Below are 22,751 nucleotides of genomic sequence, written 5' to 3'. Positions count from 1 at the left end.
TTTTCAAATTAGCTTTTGGTATGAAATCTCTCCACTTTAGTGTTTCCCCACATTTGATACAATTACACTAATCCTTCCACAAAAGAATAATAATAAAAAGCAAATAAACAAAAAAAGGTTTCATATTACAACAAAATTGTAGAAGTTACATTTTACAGCGAACTCCACAACATTTAAACTGCCACATGAAGATCCAATTACCAAAAAAAAAAAAAAAATCCTTTTCAGAGGATGGAGAATGACACTTACCAATTTCTAAATCTCGTTTGCCTAAAAATTCAAACAGAGACAAAATGTTTGTTAGGTGTTTTGCTTTTCTTAAGTTTTATTTCTCTTTATCATCACTATGACAGTTAAGGCAGATTACTTCTATTCTTCAGGAAATCAGACAAGACCAGTGGTGCCCAAACTTTTCCCATCACTCCCCTCTTGAGTAATGGAATCTGTCTGTGCCCCTCCCCCCCCCCCCCCCATTACTGCCCAGTTGGCTCAGAAGTGGCTCTTGGGTGAAGGCGGAGCTGGGTGCAGAACTGGGGATGGGGGAGGAGCTGGGGCTAGAGGCAGAGCTGGCCTGGGGGAGGAGAGGGAATTTGGTAGGAACTGGCCTGGGGGCGGAGCAAGGGGAGGACTGGAACTGTGGCAGGAGCCACAGCTTGATCGGGGGTTCGGCGGCGCAGCTGCAGATGGCATTGGATCTGGGTTGGGGGCAGAGCGGGGCTGGGTGGGGCTCCCTCCCCTCTCCCCATGGGGGCTGGCAGGGACCCTGCCTTGCACCTGCTCAGGGCCGGATTAAGAAAGGGGCTTTAGTGGCTGCAGCCCAGGGCCCGAGGCAAATGGGGGCCCCGCAAAAAGATCTCCAGACCACCAAAAGTGCAGATATTTTTGCGGGGCTCCCTTAACCTGGGGCCGTGGGCTGCAGCCACTAAAGTCCCTGCATTCTAGCCCAGCCTGGCATTGGCAGGGAGGTGGATCTGCGCGCTGGCATGCCATTCTCCACTCCCACACTGGGCTGGAGCTGCGAGTGCCGGGAAGCTCAGTCCGCGTGCTTCCTTCAGTTGCAGGCGCCGCCCCCACAGCTTGCATTGGCCAGGAATCAGAGCCAATGGGAGCTGTGGGGGGCGGTGCCTGCATGCGAGCACAGGACAGCGCACGGAGCCACCTGCCCCCCCTCCCTGGGGCCTGCGCCACCAAAAGGGAGCTGTCCCAGGTAAGTGCCCCAAACCACAGCCCCCTGTCCCAGCCCTGAGCCCCCTCCTGCACCCTAACTCCCTCTGAGAACCTGCACCCCAACCTCCTGCCCTGAGCCCCCTCCCACACCCTAACTCCCTCCCAGACCCCAGACCCCCAACCTCCTGTCCTGAGCCCCCTCCCATGATCTTCCAAGGGAGAGGTTGTCACAGGAGGGGGCAGCAACCAGGAGGAAGGCTGCTGGAACTCAGGGGAGCTGATTCTTGCAACAGAGCCACTTGGAGGAAGACAACTTACTTAGGGTATTCTGTGGGGCTGGGGAGGGGAAGCTACAACCTTTGTTGGAAAAATTCCAAACCCTAATGGGCTGCCCTGTCCCTTCCACAAAGAAGCAGGCACCAACAGGCACCAGGTCCCCACCCCTGCTAATCTCCTGGGGTGCCCTGAGCCCCTCCCCGCCATCAGCTGACAGGGGCGGGGGGGGAAGTCAGCTGTGTGCAGTCCGGTCCGACAGCCGGCTCTTACCAGAGAGCCGCACTGGCCCACATCGGCCCACTTTCACTTCTGTCTCCATTGATATGGGGACTAAGGCCCAGACAGCTAAGCAACACCCATACTTTATGTCGCCTAGCCTGCCCAGAGAGCAAACAGTACTTTTCCCCCCATTGGGCAACAATGCCCATATAGCAGAAACTGAGGTACACACAGGTTTCATAAAAATATTGCAGAAAATTCCCACTTCATCACACCTTCCTGAACAAGCCAGACCTCTGTAGATTCTTTTGAAAGACTCTGAGACTGAGGGCTTATCTGTGCTGAAAACTTACACCCCTCAGACATGTAGCTATGTAAATCCAACCCCCTATTTGGAAGGACTTTTAAGGGGAATGGGTCTCTGGAAACATCCAAACAGGCCCTAAAATGGTCCAACCTATTACACACACATCAACCCGACAAACACAGAGAAGTAAAAATAAATCAGAGAAAACAACAAATCTATATACAGTTGTGTGACTGTGGTCAACAATTGTATTTGTGGAAAAAGGGACATTGAAACTTATCAAATTCTTCAGTAAGTTGCTCTGAAAAGTACAGAAATAAACATAAATTATTCTCATTGCCTTGCTTCATGAAACAGAGTTAAAAGGCTACATCCTATAGGTACAAAACTCATTAGGAGCATGGAGGGAAAAGTCCAATTTATTTGGAAATTGGGCTGGTATTTTTTATGGATGAAGTTCAGCAGGGCATGGACAGCTGTGTCTGAGTTATATGATCATAGGTATGGTTTTTACTGATTTACGACGGCATGTCTATACGGCCTATCACTGTAATGTCGAGGTGCATTACACTTTATTAGCAAAAAAACAAAAAAGAGAGAGATGAGGTGAAATATGAGAGGCTCGGCTTTGCAGAACTTCTCTCAAGTGGGACCAGAGACAGAAAGCAATAGCTGCCTGAGAACTGGGAAGAGAGGGAGATGGAGGACCAAGCAGAACAGAGATGTATCTGCTATGATCCGATTCCGTTCTATTGCCTCAGACTCTCCTCTGCACCTCTGCCCCCACTCTCTATCAATACATTCACATCCATTCTTCTTTATTTAAGACCAGGTCAGCAGATCACACATTCTTTTCATGTTAAATCCCTAAATTGCCCTTATTTATTTATTAGAAAAAAACCTTTATTTACAGTATATTTCTCCCTCTGATATTTACCTTTCATTTTAAAGAGATAAACAGTGAGGCCAATGAAACCAAACAAAACCACCAGGATCACACTCAGAGCCACCATCCAGGGATTCACCCTCGGGAAAAAGGAATCTGAAAAACAAAACACCCAGGGCTTGCCTTAGTTTGGAAGTGGTGACTAAAAGCAGATCTTTTTTCATACAAATACAGAAATAGTGCCCAGCAGGAATTGCGTGAGCTAAGAGTGAAAGAATGGCCATGTCTACACTACTCAAAAGACCAGAAACTGTTTTTAAATACGGCTCCAATCAACACAGCTTTACCACTGATTTATCCTTGAAAACACAGCCCTGATTTGATTCATTGCTATTCAGAGGGCCACAGAGATCAGAGGCAAATTCTCTGCTCATAAAACCCCATTGACTCTAACAGGGTTATACCAGAAAAGAATTTGGCCCTTAGCAGTAAGCAATATTCAGAAACTGCCAGATTAATTAGCATATTTTTGAAAAATCCACAGTTACCCCCTAATATTGGGAAAAACCATAATCACAATTTGTCCGCACACTTGTGCAGCACATTAACTAATTTCCATTTGCTGTTCTTGTGTTCACAGTGATTCGGTCATCTAAACAGGATGGAATTTTCAAATGTGCCTAATGTCTTTTCCGCACATGGTATGTGCTCTGATTTAGTGAACCTGGGGCAACCCTCTTATGGGGTCATTCTTCAATTGGTTCAAGAGTTGACAATGTAGGAGCGTTGCACCAATTTAAATAAATTGATGAACAAAACCTTAAACCATAAATCAGCTTCTTAGTGCTCTATCTCCATTTAGCTGAAGTCGATAAGGAATTTATTGAAGCTAAATCTATTTAGGGCACTCTGAAACTTATACAAGAAGTGTTCACAAAAGCGGGTGTCATCCATTAACTAGTTAATCAGTACATCCTTTGTGTGTAGACAAGGGGTAAAATGAGTCCTTTTGTGGATCCGGCCAAAAGTAAATTAAGGAGCGCAAATCCCATTGAATGTCAGTAAAAACAACATCACATGACTTAGATGACATTTCACAAAAGTAATGAAGTTGGTGAAGTGAACAGATCACTAGAGCCCTGTGTGGATACAAAATTGGTATCCGCATCCAATCTGCAATCCCCCAAAATGAGGATATCTGTGGATATAAAGCAGATGTCTGTGGGTTTAAAGGGCTCTACAGATCACAGTCAAGCCAGAGTACAAAATTTACCACATTCAAAGAAACCATTAAGGTGAATTTAAGGTTACAGGAACCTGCTGCATCAGTGGATTGAGTGAAAGTTCCCTCTCAAAAAGGTTGGAGTGTGTGTGTGTGTGTGTGTGTGTGTGCGCGCGCGTGCGTGCGCGTGCACTAGAATATGAGGAAAGTCGAATTTAAAATTAAATTTACATGAAATTCAAAATGTTGATAGTCTGAATACTCACAATTAAGGGAATCAAATTGCTTAAAATGTAATCCTGTAAAGACACTATCTTCTGTGTTTGTGCATGGATTATGAAATATCCACCACAGATGTTTCAGTTCTTTTCTTCCTATGTTTTGTTTCGTTTCTAGTGGTGGTGAGTTCAGTGTGGGATTTGGATGGTAACTGACCTGCTATATAAACTGCTGATTCCTTTTCTTGATTGAGAACGGTGTTCCTGAGGCAACAAGACAAGTTTTGGTTTGAATGTTCTTTTACAATGAGAGCAGTTTCTGTTTCAAACAGGCCGTTATCCCCTTGGGATGTTGTTTCAGAGAGTGATGGTAAATGTTGCCCATTGAGATCTTTCCACAGCACTTCAGGCTCTGGGTACCAACCAGCTGATTGACAAACCACCCGAATCCCTCCATCTTGGTGACCCTCCACAGAGATAAGAGGAGCAGAGCCCAGACCTAAGGGGAAATACATAAAGGTGTCAATTCCATATGTTAATAAAGCAGAAGGGACAGTTTGTGGATCCCTTACTCACACTAGACAGCACTAATTCATGCGGGTAGTCAGTAGAAGGGATAAATGAATACTGGAATGTCTGAAATCCCAATACTCATGGACACACACAAATTTGAACAAATATTTAAAATAGTTTCACTGAGTCAGTGGGAGATATTGTCATCTCAACACAGGAGCAACTGAGTGCTGACACCTTTGGAGATATTACAATGTAGAAAACTGAATAGGATCTCAATTTTAGAAAATCTGATCATTAGGGAATTGGATAGATATATTTATTTTTAAAAAATCTAATTGGTTCATGGTGAAAGTGTTAAAGCAGCAGGGGAAAAATGCTCAGCCTTGTCTAAGAGTGATAAATGCATAATTTCCCCTCCCCACTAGGACACTCTGCACTCCATAGCCACCACAGTAATATGATTATGGTATGATTATGATAAATTATGTTGCATCTTGTACAACATGTGTCAAGTAAGGTGTCAATGTAAAAGTTATGATTGGCTGAATGATTATCGTATTTGTATGCATGTATCATTTTTGTATCTGGAGTTATTAATATTGACTATGCATCTGTATTTCAAATGTGCTTGTTCTGGGTAACACACACAACTAGCCTTTCAGGTACAACAGTGAAGAAGCTAGACAGTGCTAATGGCCCATCAGCGAAAACAATGGGCCAAGGAAAAGTCTTGTCCTCACTGCGGGACACTTCAGACAGCCTATGGATAATGGCTGCCATGACTCATCAAGCATTCAGGGGCATGTGACTAGACCCATGATACTGAATTCCATTTTGATACCTGTATTTTCCCACAAACTGAGCTGGGAACTTGGCTTGGAACAAAGGGGTTCCCGCCGTATAAAAGAAACTGTAAAAGGGGGAAGTGACATCACCAATGGGCCTCACTTGCCCCACAACTCAACACCTGGATATACCTCTGGAAGAGCACAGACTTTGAACTGGGGAAGTGATGGTCCCAGGTTGGAAAGATGGAAACCCTGCCTGTGTATGAAACATCTATAAACTGCTTGTACTATCTAACAGGGTGAGACACTTTTTGATTCAAATCCTGTGTGGTATATTAAGCTTAGATTGGGTTTTTGTTTATTTGCTTAATAATCAACTTTGATCTCTTTGCTATCACTTATAATCACTTAAAATCTATCTTTCTGTAGGTAATAAATCTATTTTATATATTTTTTACCTAAAATAGTGTGGTTTGAGTGAAGTCTCAGCTCAGTTAACAAAGGTTTTTGTGTATATTCCTCTCCAAATCGAGGAAGGGGCGAAGAGGGTAATTGTAATAATCTTTACTGGTCAGGCTTTTGACCAGGGCAGGATGGTACAGCTCCAGGGTCCTAGGTTGGGGAGCTGGGGGGTGTTTTGGCTGAAGCCTCACTATTGTTGGTTCATGAGTGCCTGGCCAGATGCATTCATGCACAAAGATGGGTGTGATCCCTGCCTGTGGATGTTGGTGTGAGTGCAAGTGTGGAGGGCTTTGCAGCTTGTCACAACATCATAGTGCAAGAGGGAACCCAGATTGATGAGACAGAGGGATCAGCTGTACACCAGTTCCAAATGGTACCCGGGGGAAGCCATCAGACCCACCACCACCATCATACAGTCTCAATAAATAAGAACACTGCATTTGATTTTAACTACACCCATGAGTAACAACCAACAGTGAACCAATGAGAGAGCCGTAAAAGTCTGTCAGTCCCACCTTAGCCACACATCCTAGAAATGACTGCAGAGCAACTGGAAGGCCATATTTGTCCAGAAGTCTTTTCCTTCTTAACTAAAGAACGCTTTGGGGTCAGTAAAGATTGGGCAAGTGCGTGCCTTGGCCATCCTAAAAATGTTTTTAATAACATGTTGGGAAAGTTTCCAGCATATTTTCCTGGTATGAAAGTGGCTGTTTGCTGGAAGCTAGATACACTGTGTTATTGTGAAATATTTCACAAGCAGGGAGTCACAGTTGTTGTAATAGGAAAGAATAAAGCCTGCAGACCACACACAGCTAAAACTGTTACAAGCTACTGACCTGCTACCCGCAGTTCCAATACAGTTTCTCCATAAATAGTATCATCTTGAACAAAACAGAGGTATAGTCCTTCATCAGCAAGTCTGATATTGAGAATTCTCAAGGGAACATTTCCATCTGTGAGTCCGGCTTTCAAAAGCTCTGTCCTTCCCTGATACTCTGGCATCTGCCCTTCATATTGATCCATCCCATCACGATACAGGTGCACAAAGGATTCAAACTGAGATCGGAACCATCTCACCTCCATGTTTGCAGCGCTCATGCTGGGGGACAAGTGACAGGGTAACGCAGTTTCCTGACCCAGGATGGCAGTGACAGGGTCATGGGGTCCAGTCACTGTGAACTTTGCTGGAAAATGCACCAGGGCAAGAACAACAAAAAGCAGCTCAGAGGAGAGTGGGAATTTGATATGAAGGACACAGCCAACAGGTTCCATTTTTACAAATTTTCCAAAAAGTTCAGCCAGAAGCAGACACCCGGCATGGAACATTTCTGCCTAAATGCTTAAGTGAGAGCAGCGCTCATGGGCAACAGGACGGGGGCTCTGTTATAAGAACACTCAGCCTCGATGCATGGCACAGGCACACAGCACTGAGATGGGGCGTGGAGCTGATAACAGACAAGCTTGGAGCATGGCCCAGGCACAGAGCACTGGACAGAGAGTGGAGAATTGGTAGGTTCAGTGCATAGCACAGGCACGCAGTGCTGACACGGGGTGGGAAGCTGAAGACGGGTGTGTTCAGTCCCTGGCAAAGTCACACATCAGAGAAACTGAGGCAGAGAAATGGTAATGGAGATTTTTGGTGTATAGTTGAGACAAGCTTACTATTTAACAGCCCATGTTTCTGAGTGATATCAAACTGACACGCTTACTGACATTGCCATGAAATTTTCTGGGCCTCACCAGGAATAAGGGTAGGGTTAGTGGGCCATATTTGGTGTTCTTTCACCATGGTATTTCTGTGACATAGCCCTATTGCTAGAGCCAATTGTTGGATTATTATGGTTCAGTACTTCATATGATCAAAAGACCAAGTAACCAAACTTAGCCAAAATTATTGGCTAAAGACAAAACAGTGCACTACGAAAAGGAGACAAACATACTGTCCTTCTGGGAAGCAATTCTTATTTTGCAGCATGCTCACCTTACACAGAAGGTGTGCTTCAAAAATACACCCCCCGTCCCCCAAAATGCACTTATATTTATACCAGGGTTATTCACAAATGAGAAAACACTTTATACATCACCCAAGATCCAACCCACCAGTTCCTTAACTTGTTGTTTTTTACCTTCCTTTTCTGTTTTAGACACCACTTTCCACACCAGGCAGGTGTGGAGGTACATCCCAACCAGTGCCTAGGACACACCACTCATGTATCTTGGCTTTGATAAACTTCCTATTTTCTATGGTGAACACTAACTTCAGCTTTGTAAAGTTTGGCAGGATACTTAATATCGGTGAACAGAATTGTGGTAAGAGCATAATACATTCAGTTAACTTCCCAACACTTCTATCATGTATATTATAGGGCTACCGTGCACATAATACCTAATAACATGGTGTTATACTACAGCTAATATATTAGCTAACAGGCCCAATAAAAAAGTCATGTGACATCAATATATTTTGATTCTTATGTTTTTGGGCACATGGGAGTCTCAAATTAGGGCTCTGATCTTTTTTACATCTGAAACCCACTAAGTCAATTTATTTATTTTATTATTATTTATTGTTATTATTAAACTCTTCAATAAGTGTCTATCCAATGCTTTGGGGAACCTTGACAATCCCTTAAAAGACAGATGTGTGCACTATTCCATGAGGAAATAGAATAACCCAGCAGCAGCAACACAATCAGAGCAAACAATGAATAATGAAGGTGCTGATCTTGCTGTGCGGTAAAGTTTACACACTGTGAGCAGTTACATTGACTTTGAGTGAAGCATGTTGTTAAGACACTTCAGGGGCCTAAATAAATCCTCTAAGAAGCAGCAGACACAGTGCGGATTCCTACCTGATTCTATCTTGTGAACATAACAAAGAAGGAAGAAAACAATAAAACCAGGGAGAGGGGAGCTGGTTCTGGAACTGTGGCAGAATGAGAGAATCTTCATCTTCACTGTAACTTGATCTACACAACAGGAAGGAAAAGGAAAAAAAACTCATCATAATGAGCATAACACACTGATTAACATTAAAGTCAAACATTAATGAGAACACATTAAATAAAAAGGAATAAATACATTGTTAAGTGAACCCTTTCATATTACGGAGTTAGACGATCCCTTCAAAAATCCACATTAAAAAAATAAGTCAGAACAGTGTAAAAAGTGATAGTAATTCCATCAATGGAGAAAAAAAATTAAGGAATAAAAAGCAGTGTGTGTGTGTGTGTGTGTGTGTGTGTGTGTGTGTGTGTGACACAGACAGATTACTGGTTTTGGTTTTTTTTACCCATTTATTTTCTTTCAACATATCAGAGGCAAAATGATTCAGTCCCACAAACAGAATTATCAAGTAACGGGAACAAGAGAGAAAGACACTTCTCATAAAGTTGGATTTGCACGAGTTTGTAACTTACTTTACAAAACAGAAATATACAATTAGTTAATTCATAACAAATCTCCCTCTGAATGCATTGAGAGCAGGATCAGGTCCAGCGTTCTTGAATAAAATATAAAAGGAAATAAATAAATTCTTAAATCAAATAACCACAATAGTTTGGTATTAAGTGACAATGAAAGGAGAGGGAAAAATAGCTCATATATCATTTTGAATAATAATTCAAAAGTAAAGTTTATATTCAGAGTAAGACACGTTTATCCTGGGATTATTGGATCATTTAGCAGTTAATAATTCACCCAAGGTCAGGAATAAATACTAGGAAATATCAAAGAACAAGGGAGATGGTATTTCAAGTGACAGAATTCACCTACCTGATAAATCCTGGGAATAAGCTTTGGAAGAGTATTAATATCTTCCTGGTATTCCAAGGTTTTCTAAAATCCTCATCCATTCTCCTCTAGTTCAGTGGTTCTCAAACTAGGGCCGCCGCTTGTTCAGGAAAAGCCCCTGGAGGGCCGGGCTCATTTGTTTACCTGCCGCATCCACAGGTTCGGCCAATCACAGATCCCAGTGGCCGCGGTTCGCTGCTCCAGGCCAATGGGGGCTGCGGGAAGCAGCAGCCAGTACATCACTCGGCCCGCGCCGCTTCCTGCAGCTCCCATTGGCCTGGAGCGGCGAACCGCGGCCACTGAGAGCTGCGATCTTCCGAACCTGTGGATGCAGCAAGTAAACAAACCGGCCTGGCCTGCCCTGGGCTTTCCCTGAATAAGCGGCGGCCCTAGTTTGAGAACCACTGCTCTAGTTATCTGACATTGTCAGTGACTATTTCGGTTATGAGGCTCCAAAATTAATTATTAATAAAACATTACAGAGACAAAGAGATGAATTCCAGTCTTTCCTTGCATATTTCTGCGAAAACGGTATTTATTCTTTGTTGGTCACTGAAGTGAAATGTGTCTCTCTTGATGCCTTCACCAAGATAGAAAGGGAAAGTAGAAAAGGAACAGGAATGCTGTGTGATTTCAGTCACTATCACACCCAATTTATCAGTGTTACATCGATTTAACCCTGCATCTGTCCACACGACGAAGCCATTTTTTTTTTTACTTAAAGGGCTCTTAAAATTCATTTCTGTATTCCTCCCCAACGAGAGGATTAGCGCTGAAATTGACCTTGCTGGGTCGAATTTGGGGTAGTGTGGTCGCAATTCAATGGTATTGGCCTCTGGGAGCTATCCCAGAGTGCTCCATTGTGACTGCTCTGGACAGCGCTCTCAACTCAGATGCACTGGCCAGGTTGACAGGAAAAGTCCCACGAACTTTTGAATCTCATTTCCTGTTTGGCCAGAAATCTGCAGGTGAGTGCAGATCTCATCAGCAGAGGTGACCATGATGGAGTCCCAGAATCACAAAAGAGCTCCAGCATGGACCGAATGGGAGATATGGGATCTGATCACTGTAAGGGGAGATGAATCCGTGCTATCCGAACTCCGTTCCAAAAGACGAAATGCCCAAACATTTGAAAAAAATCTCCAAGGGCATGAAGGACAGAGGTTATATATAATTCAAAAGTAAAGTTTATATTCAGAGTAAGACACATTTATCCTGGGATTATTGGATCATTTTGCAGTTAATAATTCACCCAAGGTCAGGAATAATGTTTTGATCCACTCCATCTCTCTTATACATCTTAGCTGGCAGCAGACGGTGCAGTACGATTGCTAGCCATTGTCGTCTCCTGTAAATGACTCCAGTATGACTGCAGGCACGACTGAATCTCTAGGAGACGAAACTTAAAAAGAGAATGACCTGGAGTCACTCCCATGTCTGCCCAGGCGCCCCTGACTGACCTTACCGAGGTCAGCTAAAAGAGCACCCAGGAGACGACGATGATGGCTGCTGCCAAAAGGCAACGAGCTGCTGCTGTGTAGCACTGCAGTACCGCGTCTGCCAGCACTCAGGAGACATACAGTGACGGTGAGCTGAGCGGGCTCCATGCTGGCCATGGTATGGCGTCTGCACGGGTAACCCAGGAAAAAAGGCAAGAAATGATTGTCTGCCGTTGTTTTCACGGAGGGAGGGGTGACTGACGACATGTACCCAGAACCACCCGCGACAATGTTTTTGACCCATCAGGCATTGAGATCTCAACCCAGAATTCCAATGGGCAGCGGAGACTGCGGGAACTGTGGGATAGCTACCACAGTGAATGCGCCGGAAGTCGACGCAAGCCTCGGTACTATGGACGCACTCTGCCGAGTTAATGGTCTTAATGGTCTTAAGTGGGGACACACACAATTGACCTTATAAAATCTATTTCTTAAAAATCGACTTCTATAAATTCGACCTAATTTCATAGTGTAGACATCCCCCTAGTGTGCCAGTGTTGGTGGCAGCAGGCTCAGATTTCCATGTGCCCCAGTCTGGCTGAAGGCAATCAGAATTTTGAAGCGGCTCAGCTTCCTGCTCTTTGAGAACTGCTCAAGAGCTGTCATAATAATCATTAGTCTTTAAGGTGTCCAGAAGAGTACCCAGAAATCACCTACTACAGGACAGGTGAACAAAGAAAGTAACAGAACGCCACTAGCCGTCCCCTTCAGCCCCCAACTAAAACCTCTCCAGTGCATCGTCAAAGATCTAAAACCTATCCTGAAGGATGATCCCTCACTATCACAGATCTTGGGAGACAGGCCAGTCCTCGCTTACAGACAGCCGCCCAACCTGAATCAAATACTTACCAGCAACCACACACCACACAACAAAGACACTAACTCAGGGACCTATCCTTGCAACAAAGCCCAGTGCGAACTCTATCCACATATCTATTCAAGTGACACCATCATAGGACCTAATCACATCATCCACACCATCAGGGGCTCATTCACCTGCACATCTACCAATGTGATATATGCCATCCTGTGCCAGCAATGCCCCTCTGCCATGTACATTGGCCAAACTGGACAGTCTCTATGCAAAAGAATAAATGGACACAAGTCTGACATCAGGAATCATAACATTCAAAAACCAATAGGAGAACACTTCAATCTCTCTGGTCACTCAGTAACAGACTTAAAAGTGGCAATTATTCAACCAAAAAACTTCAAAAACAGACTCCAATGAGAAACTGCTCAACTGGAATTAATTTTCAAACTGGATACCATTAAATTAGTCTTGAATAAAGACTGGGAGTGGCTGGGTCACTCCCAGTCTTTATTCACAAACTGTAATCTATTTTCCCATGCTAAGTTTCCCCCTACTCTTACTCATACTTTCTTGTCAGCTGTTTGAAATGGGCCATCCTGATTATCGCTACAAAAGTTTTTTTTTCCTCCTGCTGATAGTAGCCCACCTTAATTGACTAGCCTCTTAGAGTTGGTATGGCAACCTCCACCTTTTCAGAGAGAGAGAGAGAGAGAGAGAGAGAGTGCATACAATCTTCCTACTGCATGTTCCACTCTATGCATCTGATGAAGTGGGTTCTAGCCCACGAAAGCTTATACCCAAATAAATTTGTTAGTCTCTAAGATGCCACAAGTACTCCCCATTCTGTTTATTTCTGTGTCTCTTCCACTCTCCTCTGATCCCTGTCACAAGTCATTCCCCCTCATGTTTTCCATTCTTTCCCCGAGTGTATCCCTTCCTTTCTTGCTGCACCTGGTCCCTTTCCCCTCTTCAGTGTTTTTTCCTGTCATTGTTTTTATATTTAATGTTCACCCTTTCTTCAGGACTATTTTTATTTTGTTTTACTTTATCTTTTCCTTTTGTTTTCTCTGTTCCCTCTGGTTCAGCCTCTCTTGTCCCCGCCCCCATGTTGCCAACCCCAGAACTTAAAAATCATGCATCACAATCAAAAACCATGAAATTGATCCACCAAAACATGAGGGCTCAAAACAATATATAGTATAGCCTGGTTTATTTTCTGATTTTAGGACTCTCCCGGCCCATCCCCTGTGGGTGTGACAATTAGTGTTACCAGCTCTCCAGTAGTTGCAGGGGAAGGTGACTTGGGCCCCTGCAGCAGGAGCTCTGGCTGGGAGACCCCAGTGAGATCTAATCCCACAGATCTGTACAAAACGCTCCCTGCTTCTGCGGAGCTTCCAGCTTCTCCCCAATCTCCCAAACCCTGATTGAATCATGCTGCCACCCCCGCCTCTGCCTGTTCCCAGCCCGGCTGTTAGTGCTGTCCCCTGCCACCTCCATAATGTCACAAGGTGAAACAGGTTTTGGGGCTGTGTCCCACCAAAATGCAATGAATCCAGATGTTATTGCATCTGCTTCTCCTCTGCCTGGGCACTGGCCCCTCCAGTGCTTCCCACCTGCTCTGCAGAGCAAAGTGAGGGGAAGGAAAGCAAAACACTCCTGAGAAGGGTAAAGCTCTCCCTTGACACTATGCAAATATGAAGGCCCACTCTGTCTCTGTTCCTATTGCTTCTACCTCCTCCTGAATCTTCAACTCTCAGTGCCTGGGAACGTGGCTGTGGGGAATGAGCCCTGGTCTGTGGAGGAGGGGCAGATGGAGCTATGTCAACCCCATCACAATTGCCCTGTACCCCACACAGAGCCCCCACTGCCCAGCATGCATAGATCTCCCCCACCAAGTACCCTTCCATACAGCCCCACCACCACAACTACACAGTGCCTTATACAGACCCCCCACTGCCCAGCACCCCAAAATACAAAAACCTCCCCCACTTCCCAGAACCTCCCATCCCCTCACATTCCAGCATCCCCCCCACAGACCCACTCCTCACACCCTGCCCCCAGGCCCTGCTGAGTCAGCACAGAGCAGGGACAATGGAAGCTCAGGAGCACAGAGTGGGCCCATCCCCTAGGGCCCACCCAGCCCTACCTGCCTGGCGCTGATGGTGCTCGTGGTGGAGGAGGTGTTTCCTTGCATGGACTGCGGGGAGGCAGCCTCCAACTTCACCAGCCCACCACTTACGCAGAGCGGCAGGGAGAGGACCCTGCCCCTGGTGGGGAGCCCAAAGAGGATGGTCACCAGCCCAGAGCAACAGCAGCTGAGGGCTCCTCTCCACCCCCAGCTCCACCAGCGGCTGTCTGCTGGTGATGGGGCAGAGAGGAGCCCTCAGCTGGCCGCCGGGCAAAAGGAACAAGCAGTGGGCTGGGGGGGGGGGTAGGAAGAGATCAGGGTGCAGAGAGAAGCCCTGGTCAGTCGGCCAAGAGGAGCGAGCGATGGGGGTGGGGGAGGAGCCGTGGTTAGAGCGGAGCCAGCTGCTCCGGGTGCAGTGCAAGTGGAGTGGGCAGGGCCAGGCTAGGCCCCTTTTGAGTGTGGGCCCAACACCATTGTAAACGTGGTACTCCCACAGAGACCCCCTCCCGCCCCAAACCTGAGCCGCACAAAGCCCTTTGGGGAATGGTGGGGTCAGGATGGGGAGACACTGGGGGAGGGGAGCAAAACTCAGGCAAGAGAGAAAAAATATAGTAAAGTAAATTAAAAGGGGAATAAACACAACAGAGAGGGGAATGGATAGGAAAAGTGGTAGGAAGCTGTAACTGTACCCAGCCATGAGGCAAGGAGAGGGAGAGAGATGGGTGGGAGAAAGACCTCTAACAAAATAAAATAATAAAGTTGATGAAGCAAAGCCTTAGACTCTGTTCCCTTCCCAGACTGCATCCAGTATTGGGGAAGCCATACACAGCCCTCTGTGTGTCCCCTTCTGCTCCTCCCCTCCCACTGATGTAACCCCCACCTTGAACTCCTTTACCATCACATCCAATAGGGTTTTCTGTCACCAGTCTCTACCTGTGTCCTGTCAGGGATATCTCTCTTTGTCCCTTCATCATTGATCTGTCTCTTTTTCCTATTTTTTTTTTTAATGGAGATATCCTATCTCCTAGAACTGGAAGGGACCCTGAAAGGTCATCAAGTCCAGCCCCCTGCCTTCACTAGCGGACCAAGTACTGATTTTTGCCCTAGATCCCTAAGTGGCCCCCTCAAGGGCTGAACTCACAATCCTGGGTTTAGTAGGCCAATGCTCAAACCACTGAGCTATCCCTCCCCCCATTCTTGGCCTTGCCTTGCCTTGCTTCGCTCTCCTTGACAGCTCTTGATCTTGGACTTCCCTTGTTCTCTGGTGGAGTGGGGGTACAAGAGGGGAGTTCTCTTTGCCCACAGGGACTGATAATGTGTTTCCTACATGGACTCTGGAGGAATCAGTGATGCTGTTCTTTCCCCTGCCCTCAAAGAGGACCCCAGAGTTCATTGAATGGTCCCTCCTCTGACTGGAGAAGGGATCAATCTGACCCAAAAACACAGCACTGAGCACAGACAGGAGCAGTCCTGGATTTATTACAGACAGCCGGGGAGCTCCTGTGATCAGAACTCTAATTACCAAGCACATATGCACCTCTTTTCTCTGATCACACATATAGGAACATAAGAACAGCCATACTGGGTCACACCAAAAGTCCATCTAGCCCAGTATTCTGTCTTCTGACAGTGGATGGTGCCAGAAGCTTCAGAAGGAATGAACAGAACAGGGCAATTTATTAAGTGAGCTATCCCCTGTCATCCAGTCCCAGCTTCTAGCAGTCAGAGGTTTAGGGATATCTGGAGCATGGGGTTGCATCCATGTGAATCTTGGCTAATAGCTATTGAGGGACCTGTCCTCCATTAATTTATCTAATTCTTTTTTCAACCCAGTTCTCCTTTGGACTTAACAACATCTTCTGGCAACAAACTCCTCAGGTTGACTGGACCTTGTGTGAAGAAGTACTTCCTTACATTTGTTTTAAACTTGCTGCCTATTAATTTCACTGGGTGACCTCTTGTTCTTGTGTTATGTGAAGGGGTAAAGACGACTTCCATATTCCCTTTCTCCACAACAGTTATTATTTTATAGACCTCTATCATATCCCACCTTACTCATCACTTTTCCAAGCTGAACCATCCCAATCTTTTTAGTCTCTCCTCATATGGAAGCTGTTCCATACCCCTGATCATTTTTGTTTGACCTTCCCTGTACCCTTTCCAATTCTAATATGTCTATTTTTGAGATGGGGCAACCAGAACTGCCTGCACTATTCAGAATGTACCATGAATTTACATAGCAGCATTGTGATAGTTTCTGTCTTATTATCTATCCCTTTCCTAATGATACCCAACATTGTGTTAGCTTTTCCCCCCACCTTTGCACATTGAGTGAATGTTTTCAGAGAACTATCCACAATGACTGCAAGATCTCTTCCTTGAGTGGTAACAGCTAGTTTAGATCCCATCGCTTTTTATGTATAATTGGGATTATGTTTTCAAATGCACATTAATTTGTATTTATATACATTGAATTGCATCTGCCATTTTGTTGCCCAGTCACCCAATTTTAATAGAATCATAGGACTGGAAGGGACCTCAAGAGGTCCTCTAGTCCAGTCCCCTGCACTCATGGCAGGACCAAGTATTATAGACCACTCCTGACAGGTGTTTGTCTAACCTGCTCTTAAAAATCCCGAGTGATGGAGATTCCACAACTTCCCTGGGCAATTTATTCTAGTGCTTAACCACCCTGATGTTAGGAAGTTTTTCCTAATGTCCAACCTAAACCTCTCTTGTTGCAATTTAAGCCCATTGCTTCTTGTCCTATCCTCAGAGGTTAAGATGACCATTCCCCCCCCCCACCACCACCTTGTAACAACCTTTTATGTACTTGAAAACTGTTGATGTCCCCTCTGTCCTCTCTTTTCCGGACTAAAAAAAAACAATTTTTTCAATCTTCCCCACTCAGTATTCCTTTCCAGAATGACTGTGAACCATTGATAACTACTCTCTGGGAGCTGTTATCAAACCAGTTATGCACCCACCTTATAGGAGAGCCATCTAGGATGTATTTCCCTAGGTTGTATTTTGTGAGATTCCTTTGGAAATCCTTGCAGAGCTTTGGACTTAATTATCTTGAGTAATTTTGTATTATCTGTAAACTTTGCCACCTCATTGTTTACCCTTTTTTCCAGATCCTTGATGAATACATTGAACAGCACTGGTCCCAGTACAGATCCCTGGGGCCCCCATTATTTACCTCTCTCCTGTGAAAACTAACCATTTTTCCTACCATTTGTCTCCTTTCTTTGAATCAGTTACTGATCCATGAAAGGACCTTCCCTCTTATCCTATGACTGCTTCCTATGCTTAAGAGTCTTTGGTGAGGGACCTTATTAACAGCTTTCTGAAAGTCCAAGTACATTATATCCACTGGATCACCCTTGTCCACATGTTCCTTGACACCCTCAATGAAGTCTAGTAGATTGGTGAGGAATGATTTCCCTTTACAAAAGCCATGTCCACTCTTCCCCAACATATCATGTTCATCTATGTGTCTGATAATTCTGTTCTTTACTATAACTTTAATCAAACTGTCTGATCCTGAAGTTAGGTGTACCAGCCTGTGATTGCCAGGATTGCTTTGGAACCATTTTTTAAAAATCAACATTACATTAGCTATCTGGTACAGAGATTCATTTAAGTGATAAGTTATATACCACAGTTAGTAGTTTTGCAATTTCATACCTGAGTTTCTTCAGAACTTTTGGGTAATACCATTTAAGTCCTGGGGACTTATTACTGTTTATTTTATCATTTTCCCCCCAAATCTTCTCTATTGACACCTCAATCTGAGACATTTATTCAGATATGTCACCTAACAAGAATGGCTCAGGTGTCAGAATCTCCCTCACATCCTTTGCAGTGAAGACGGATGCAAAGAACTCATTTAGATTCTCTGCAATGGTCTTGTCTTCTTTGAGTGCTCCTTTATCACCTCAGTTGTTCAGTGGTCGCACTGACTGTTTGGCAGGCTTCTTTCTTCTGATGTACTTTGAAATGTTTTTGCATCTTTGGCTAGTTGTTCTTCAAATTCTTTCTTGGCCTGCCTAGTTATCCTTTTATACTGGACTTGCCAGAGTTTGTTTCTTTCTATTTTCCTCAGTAAGATTTGACTTTCAATTTTTAAAAGATGTGTTTTTGCCTCTAATCACTTCATTTATTCTGTTGTCTAACCATGGTGGCATTTTTTGTCCTTTTACAGATTTGTTTTATTAATTATTAGTATTTATTATTATTTGGGGTACACAAATACACCCAAAGGGGTCAAGGACAGTGGCTCATCCCTCTCCCCCTTCTCCCAAGGGGCACAGTCCATGCAGTTCACCTCAGGTCACAACCACAGCTCTGCCAAGCTGCTCCCATGGATCCCCTCCACCCTTCAGTACAGCTGCACCTATCAGTGAATGCAGCTAGAGCGCATGCAGATAATTTCCAGTGGCTATTGCCAGCACCAGAGGGGGCAGAGTAAAGGCCATGAGGGCAAATACCTCAACACTGTATTCCCTGTTTTTCCAACTTGTCATTCCAGAAGGGTACAAGATACCATAAGGCAACTGCATTAAGAAAGGTTTTAGTCAGTGAGTTTAATCCCCTTTCCATAGCCCCTTCTTCCCTCATTGCAGCTCCAAACCTCTTTCCCTTGCTCCTCTGCTCCCTAATTCCCACTCCTCCCCAGTGAGGATTTTCACGTGGAATTTATTTTCTTTTCAAAAATATCAGAGCAACCTCTGAGTAGCTGCTGTACTCAGATTACATTTCCCCCAAAATAAAACCCCCTATTATAATAAGGCACCTTCCAATTTCTACCCACGATCGGATTTAAACTCACAGGGCCTGGGTGAGTACTCAGCTGTCAGAGCCAAAACAGTTTATGTTGAGCCGCACAACCTCTGAGTCAGAGCTTCCTTTCAGCGCTCTTGGACTGTCTCTCGGCAGGTGCTCAGTAGAATTCATTTGGCTCCTGGGCATTAGGCTATACAGAGAGCTCAGCCTTTTTCGACTGTGTTCTGCCAAAGTGAGCTAGGCAGGCATCTCGCTCATTGTCACAAGAAATGGCTTTGGAGCTTAAGCAGCCTGACTCTAGGAGAGGGGTTCGTGGATGTGGCCAGCAAGCAGAGCCAGGCACCTCCCTGCAGCCTGGACTTAGGCACCAAACTCTGTGAGAAGGGAGGGGCTTAGGACACACCCCTCTGCCATTGGCTGTCTTAGGGGGCTTTTATGGATTCCATTCTAACGTGCATCTCTCACCCCATCATTGCAGAGGGGCTATGTGGATCACAGTGGTGTTCCACTGATTTTCTAGGCATCTAAAAGTTTGGTGTTGTGATGTTCATTGGTGTAACACCCAAGTCCCTTTGCGGGTCTGGACTTGTGGAAATTAATTAAGCTCCATTGATTTCAATAGCATGATTTTGCTTTATACCAGCAGATCATCTGACCTAAGAGGTCATTTCTGTACAAAGCCCCCTTTTTTGTTGTTACTCGTAAGGTTTTCTTGTCACGCTCTGATGTGCAATTTCCTCATATTTAGGCTTACCCTATTTTAAAAAATATTACATTGAATAGTAAATCTTCTAATAGAACAGGAAAACACCACCACCACCATGCTATGGGGATACAACCATGTACAAAAAATTGACTTATGGAAAGAGGAAGATCACACCCAGAGACTTACCAAATGGCTGAGATTTCTTTTCCTCATTCAAGAACACATTTATTTACTTACCCGACTGGCTATTCCACAGGGAGCACCAATGTAGCATGAGGGTGAACTGCACTTTATTAGCAAAAACCGATTTTAAGTATATCTATCAGGCTTTGCAGCAGCATGTGGGAAGTGAGACCAGAGACAGACATAAGTGACCCCAGAAAACTGGGAGACAGAAGACTGAGCAGGATGCAGATAACACAGCTTTGATTTGGGCAATGGGGCTGAACCAGAGACCCAGTTTTCTCCTCCTTCCAATTCTATCCCCCAACCCCCCTCCATACATGGAAATGTCATGGTCTGTTGCATTTAGCACAAGATTGTATCTTGCACAACACCCTGACACAAGGGAGTAAGGGGGAAATGAAACTCTAGTCCCATGCCTGGGCTCCCTGGATCCTTGCCGTGTGCATTGGATTGGGGGAGGCTCTGCTGGCACAACACGCACCACTGCAAAGGTGGGTGGTGAATGGACAAAGAGCAGCAGATAGTGGACAGAGCTTTCACTCCACCCTACAATGCTGCAGTCAAGTACTGGGGAAGATGTTCTCTGTGCCTGGAGCCAGGAGCTGGTGTAGATTACCACCCCTCCCCCCAGATCAAAGGGGAACCTTAGTAACATTTCCTTCCCTGTGCTGCTGGCGGTGGTGCAATCAGATGCTTCCCATCACGCCTGGCCCAGTGTCAAATCTTTCACTGTGCTCATTTCTTTGAAGAAAATCTCTTGTGAATTACACTATTTCCTGCTCCTAAAGTTACCTTTGATCTTGAAGAGATAAGCATTAAGGGCAAAGGAACCAAGCAAAACCACCAGGATCACACCCAGAGCCACCATCCAGGGATTCACCTTTGGGAAAAAGGGATCTGAAAAATAAAATCCCAGAGGGACTCGTATTACTCTGTAATCAGGGACAAAACTCAAATGACTCCATTTCATATAACACCCCCAGTGGGACTTGTCTAAAATAAAGGCACTGCATAAAACACAGGAAACTGATGTTAAAAATGACTCCAACCAAGACAGCCATCAAATTTGTACATCAGTGTGTAAGTGAACCTGGTTTGATTTGCAATGAGAGGCAACATTCTCCAGTCCCCTGGGCAGTGGGATGGGATTTGTGAGACCGGAGTTCTGGTCCAAGATTTGCTGGTTCCCTGCTGTGTGACCTTGGACAAGTCCTTTCCTCTCTCTGTGGCTCCATTTCCTCTCCAGCCTTTTTTGTGTCTTGATTATTTAGACATTTTTTCTTTGTAGCAGGAACCGACTCTCACTCTGGTTTTTTTGCAGTGCTCAGCACAGCAGCGCTACAATCTCACATGAGGCATCTAACGTAATACTGCTGTTAGCAATAGTAGCGACCACGAGTTAGAGTGCTGCAGGGTTAAAGTCGTTGATCAGAGTGGTGTTATGCCAGGGGAGAGCAAGGCTATCAATGTTAAAGAACACAGAAATTGCCAGGTTGTCTGAAAAATTGCTTGTCAATCCACTATCTCCCCCCAAATCTTTCAGTGAATCATAATCACAATTCATTCAAACTTATTATGCAGGAAACTACTGTGATCCTCCTGTTTAAACCTAAGGTCTAAATCTCACCCTTCTTCCTATACAACGTCTCCCAGGTCTGACCTTTTCTCTCTTCCCACACTTCCCAAACTCTGGTCTGAACCTCAATCATCCCACATCTTCACTGCTGTGATCTCCTCCTCCCAGGACTCAGTGTTCCCTTCCAAATCAAATTGATGCAAAATACCTCTGCTAAGATGTCATCTGACTATATTACCGGCCTCTTTAAATCCCTGCATTGGCTCCCCTTTTCCAATGCATCAGACACAAATTTCTTGTCCTCACTTACAAAGCTCTCCAGGTTAGCCCCACTCCAGTATATCACCACCAGATTGATTCCCTGTTTACTTCACCAGTGATGCCAACTTCCAATTTTCTACTTCTTCAACAAGGTATTTTGTGCTTTCACACAAACCGCCCCTTAAGAACGGGGAAAACGGCAGTCAAAATCTATAAAGCCAATATCTTGTCCTGCTTTCGGTCTCTCCTCAAAAGTCATCTCTGCAATGATGCAACCTGAGAATGGCTAGGCAAGTGGTGAGCTGTGATCATCACTATTTGCAGTCAATGATTTAAGCAATGATTAGATGATAGTGGTGATGTCTTGGTCCCGCTGAACTCAATAAAAGTTTTGCCATTGACTTCAATGGGCCCAGGATTTCCATGGGGGGTGAGCCTCGCAACAGAGTTAAGTGTTGTTCCCTCACCCCAAAATGGTCAATGGATTATCTAATAATCACACATCTATGTAAGCGTGGGGAGAATTTTGTCTACTGTGCCTTCCTTTTACTGTTCACTCAAATGCAGTTAAAGGATTAGAGTGAGAGATTCAAAATCTCCCAAATCAAAGAAAGCAAATGGAACAGAACACATTCTTCAGACAGGTCAATTCCCTCATCATTTCTGGTAGAGAAGTAAAGTAACTAGATTGGTCTTATTACTCTTCAGTCTATACAGTATGGGTGGGTGTGACACTCCATATTCACCACAGTCATATAATTATGATAAGTTTTGTACAAAGTATGCCTTGTAATGTACCATTTTAAGTCTTGATCTATTGAACATTAATATCTTGTTGGATTGTATGTACGTAAAGTTATTAATTTGTGCTATAGCTGTGTTACTGAAAGATGTTGTAAAGTTGGACACATCCACAACTGGCCTTTCAGGTACAATGAAG

The 22,751-nt window shown here is 44.7% G+C and overlaps 1 protein-coding gene across 12 annotated transcripts in view; it reads right to left on the bottom strand.

Moving 5' to 3' along the window:
- The window catches only part of LOC101940198 (butyrophilin subfamily 1 member A1-like), a 181,211-nt gene that overhangs the window by 61,730 nt on the left and 96,730 nt on the right, over positions 1–22,751 (bottom strand). For 5 of the 12 annotated variants that reach the window (XM_065564698.1, XM_065564699.1, XM_065564697.1 and 2 more), the window contains one exon: positions 250–270. The exons of 3 other annotated variants lie outside the window; for them this stretch is intronic. In XM_065564698.1, the coding sequence (XP_065420770.1) occupies positions 250–270 (21 nt within the window). Of the gene's footprint in view, positions 1–249; positions 271–2,906; positions 3,012–4,512; positions 4,795–6,897; positions 7,246–8,913; positions 9,031–20,766; positions 20,872–22,751 lie in introns of all 12 variants that reach the window. 4 more of the 12 variants (XM_065564704.1, XM_065564700.1, XM_065564707.1 and 1 more) reach the window with 1 other exon arrangement.

This window comes from Chrysemys picta, chromosome 12 (assembly GCF_011386835.1).
Source record: "Chrysemys picta bellii isolate R12L10 chromosome 12, ASM1138683v2, whole genome shotgun sequence".
Lineage (NCBI taxonomy): Eukaryota > Metazoa > Chordata > Testudines > Emydidae > Chrysemys > Chrysemys picta.
The sequence above is the reverse complement of the archived record's forward strand: the minus strand, read 5'-3'. Positions and strand labels throughout refer to the sequence as shown.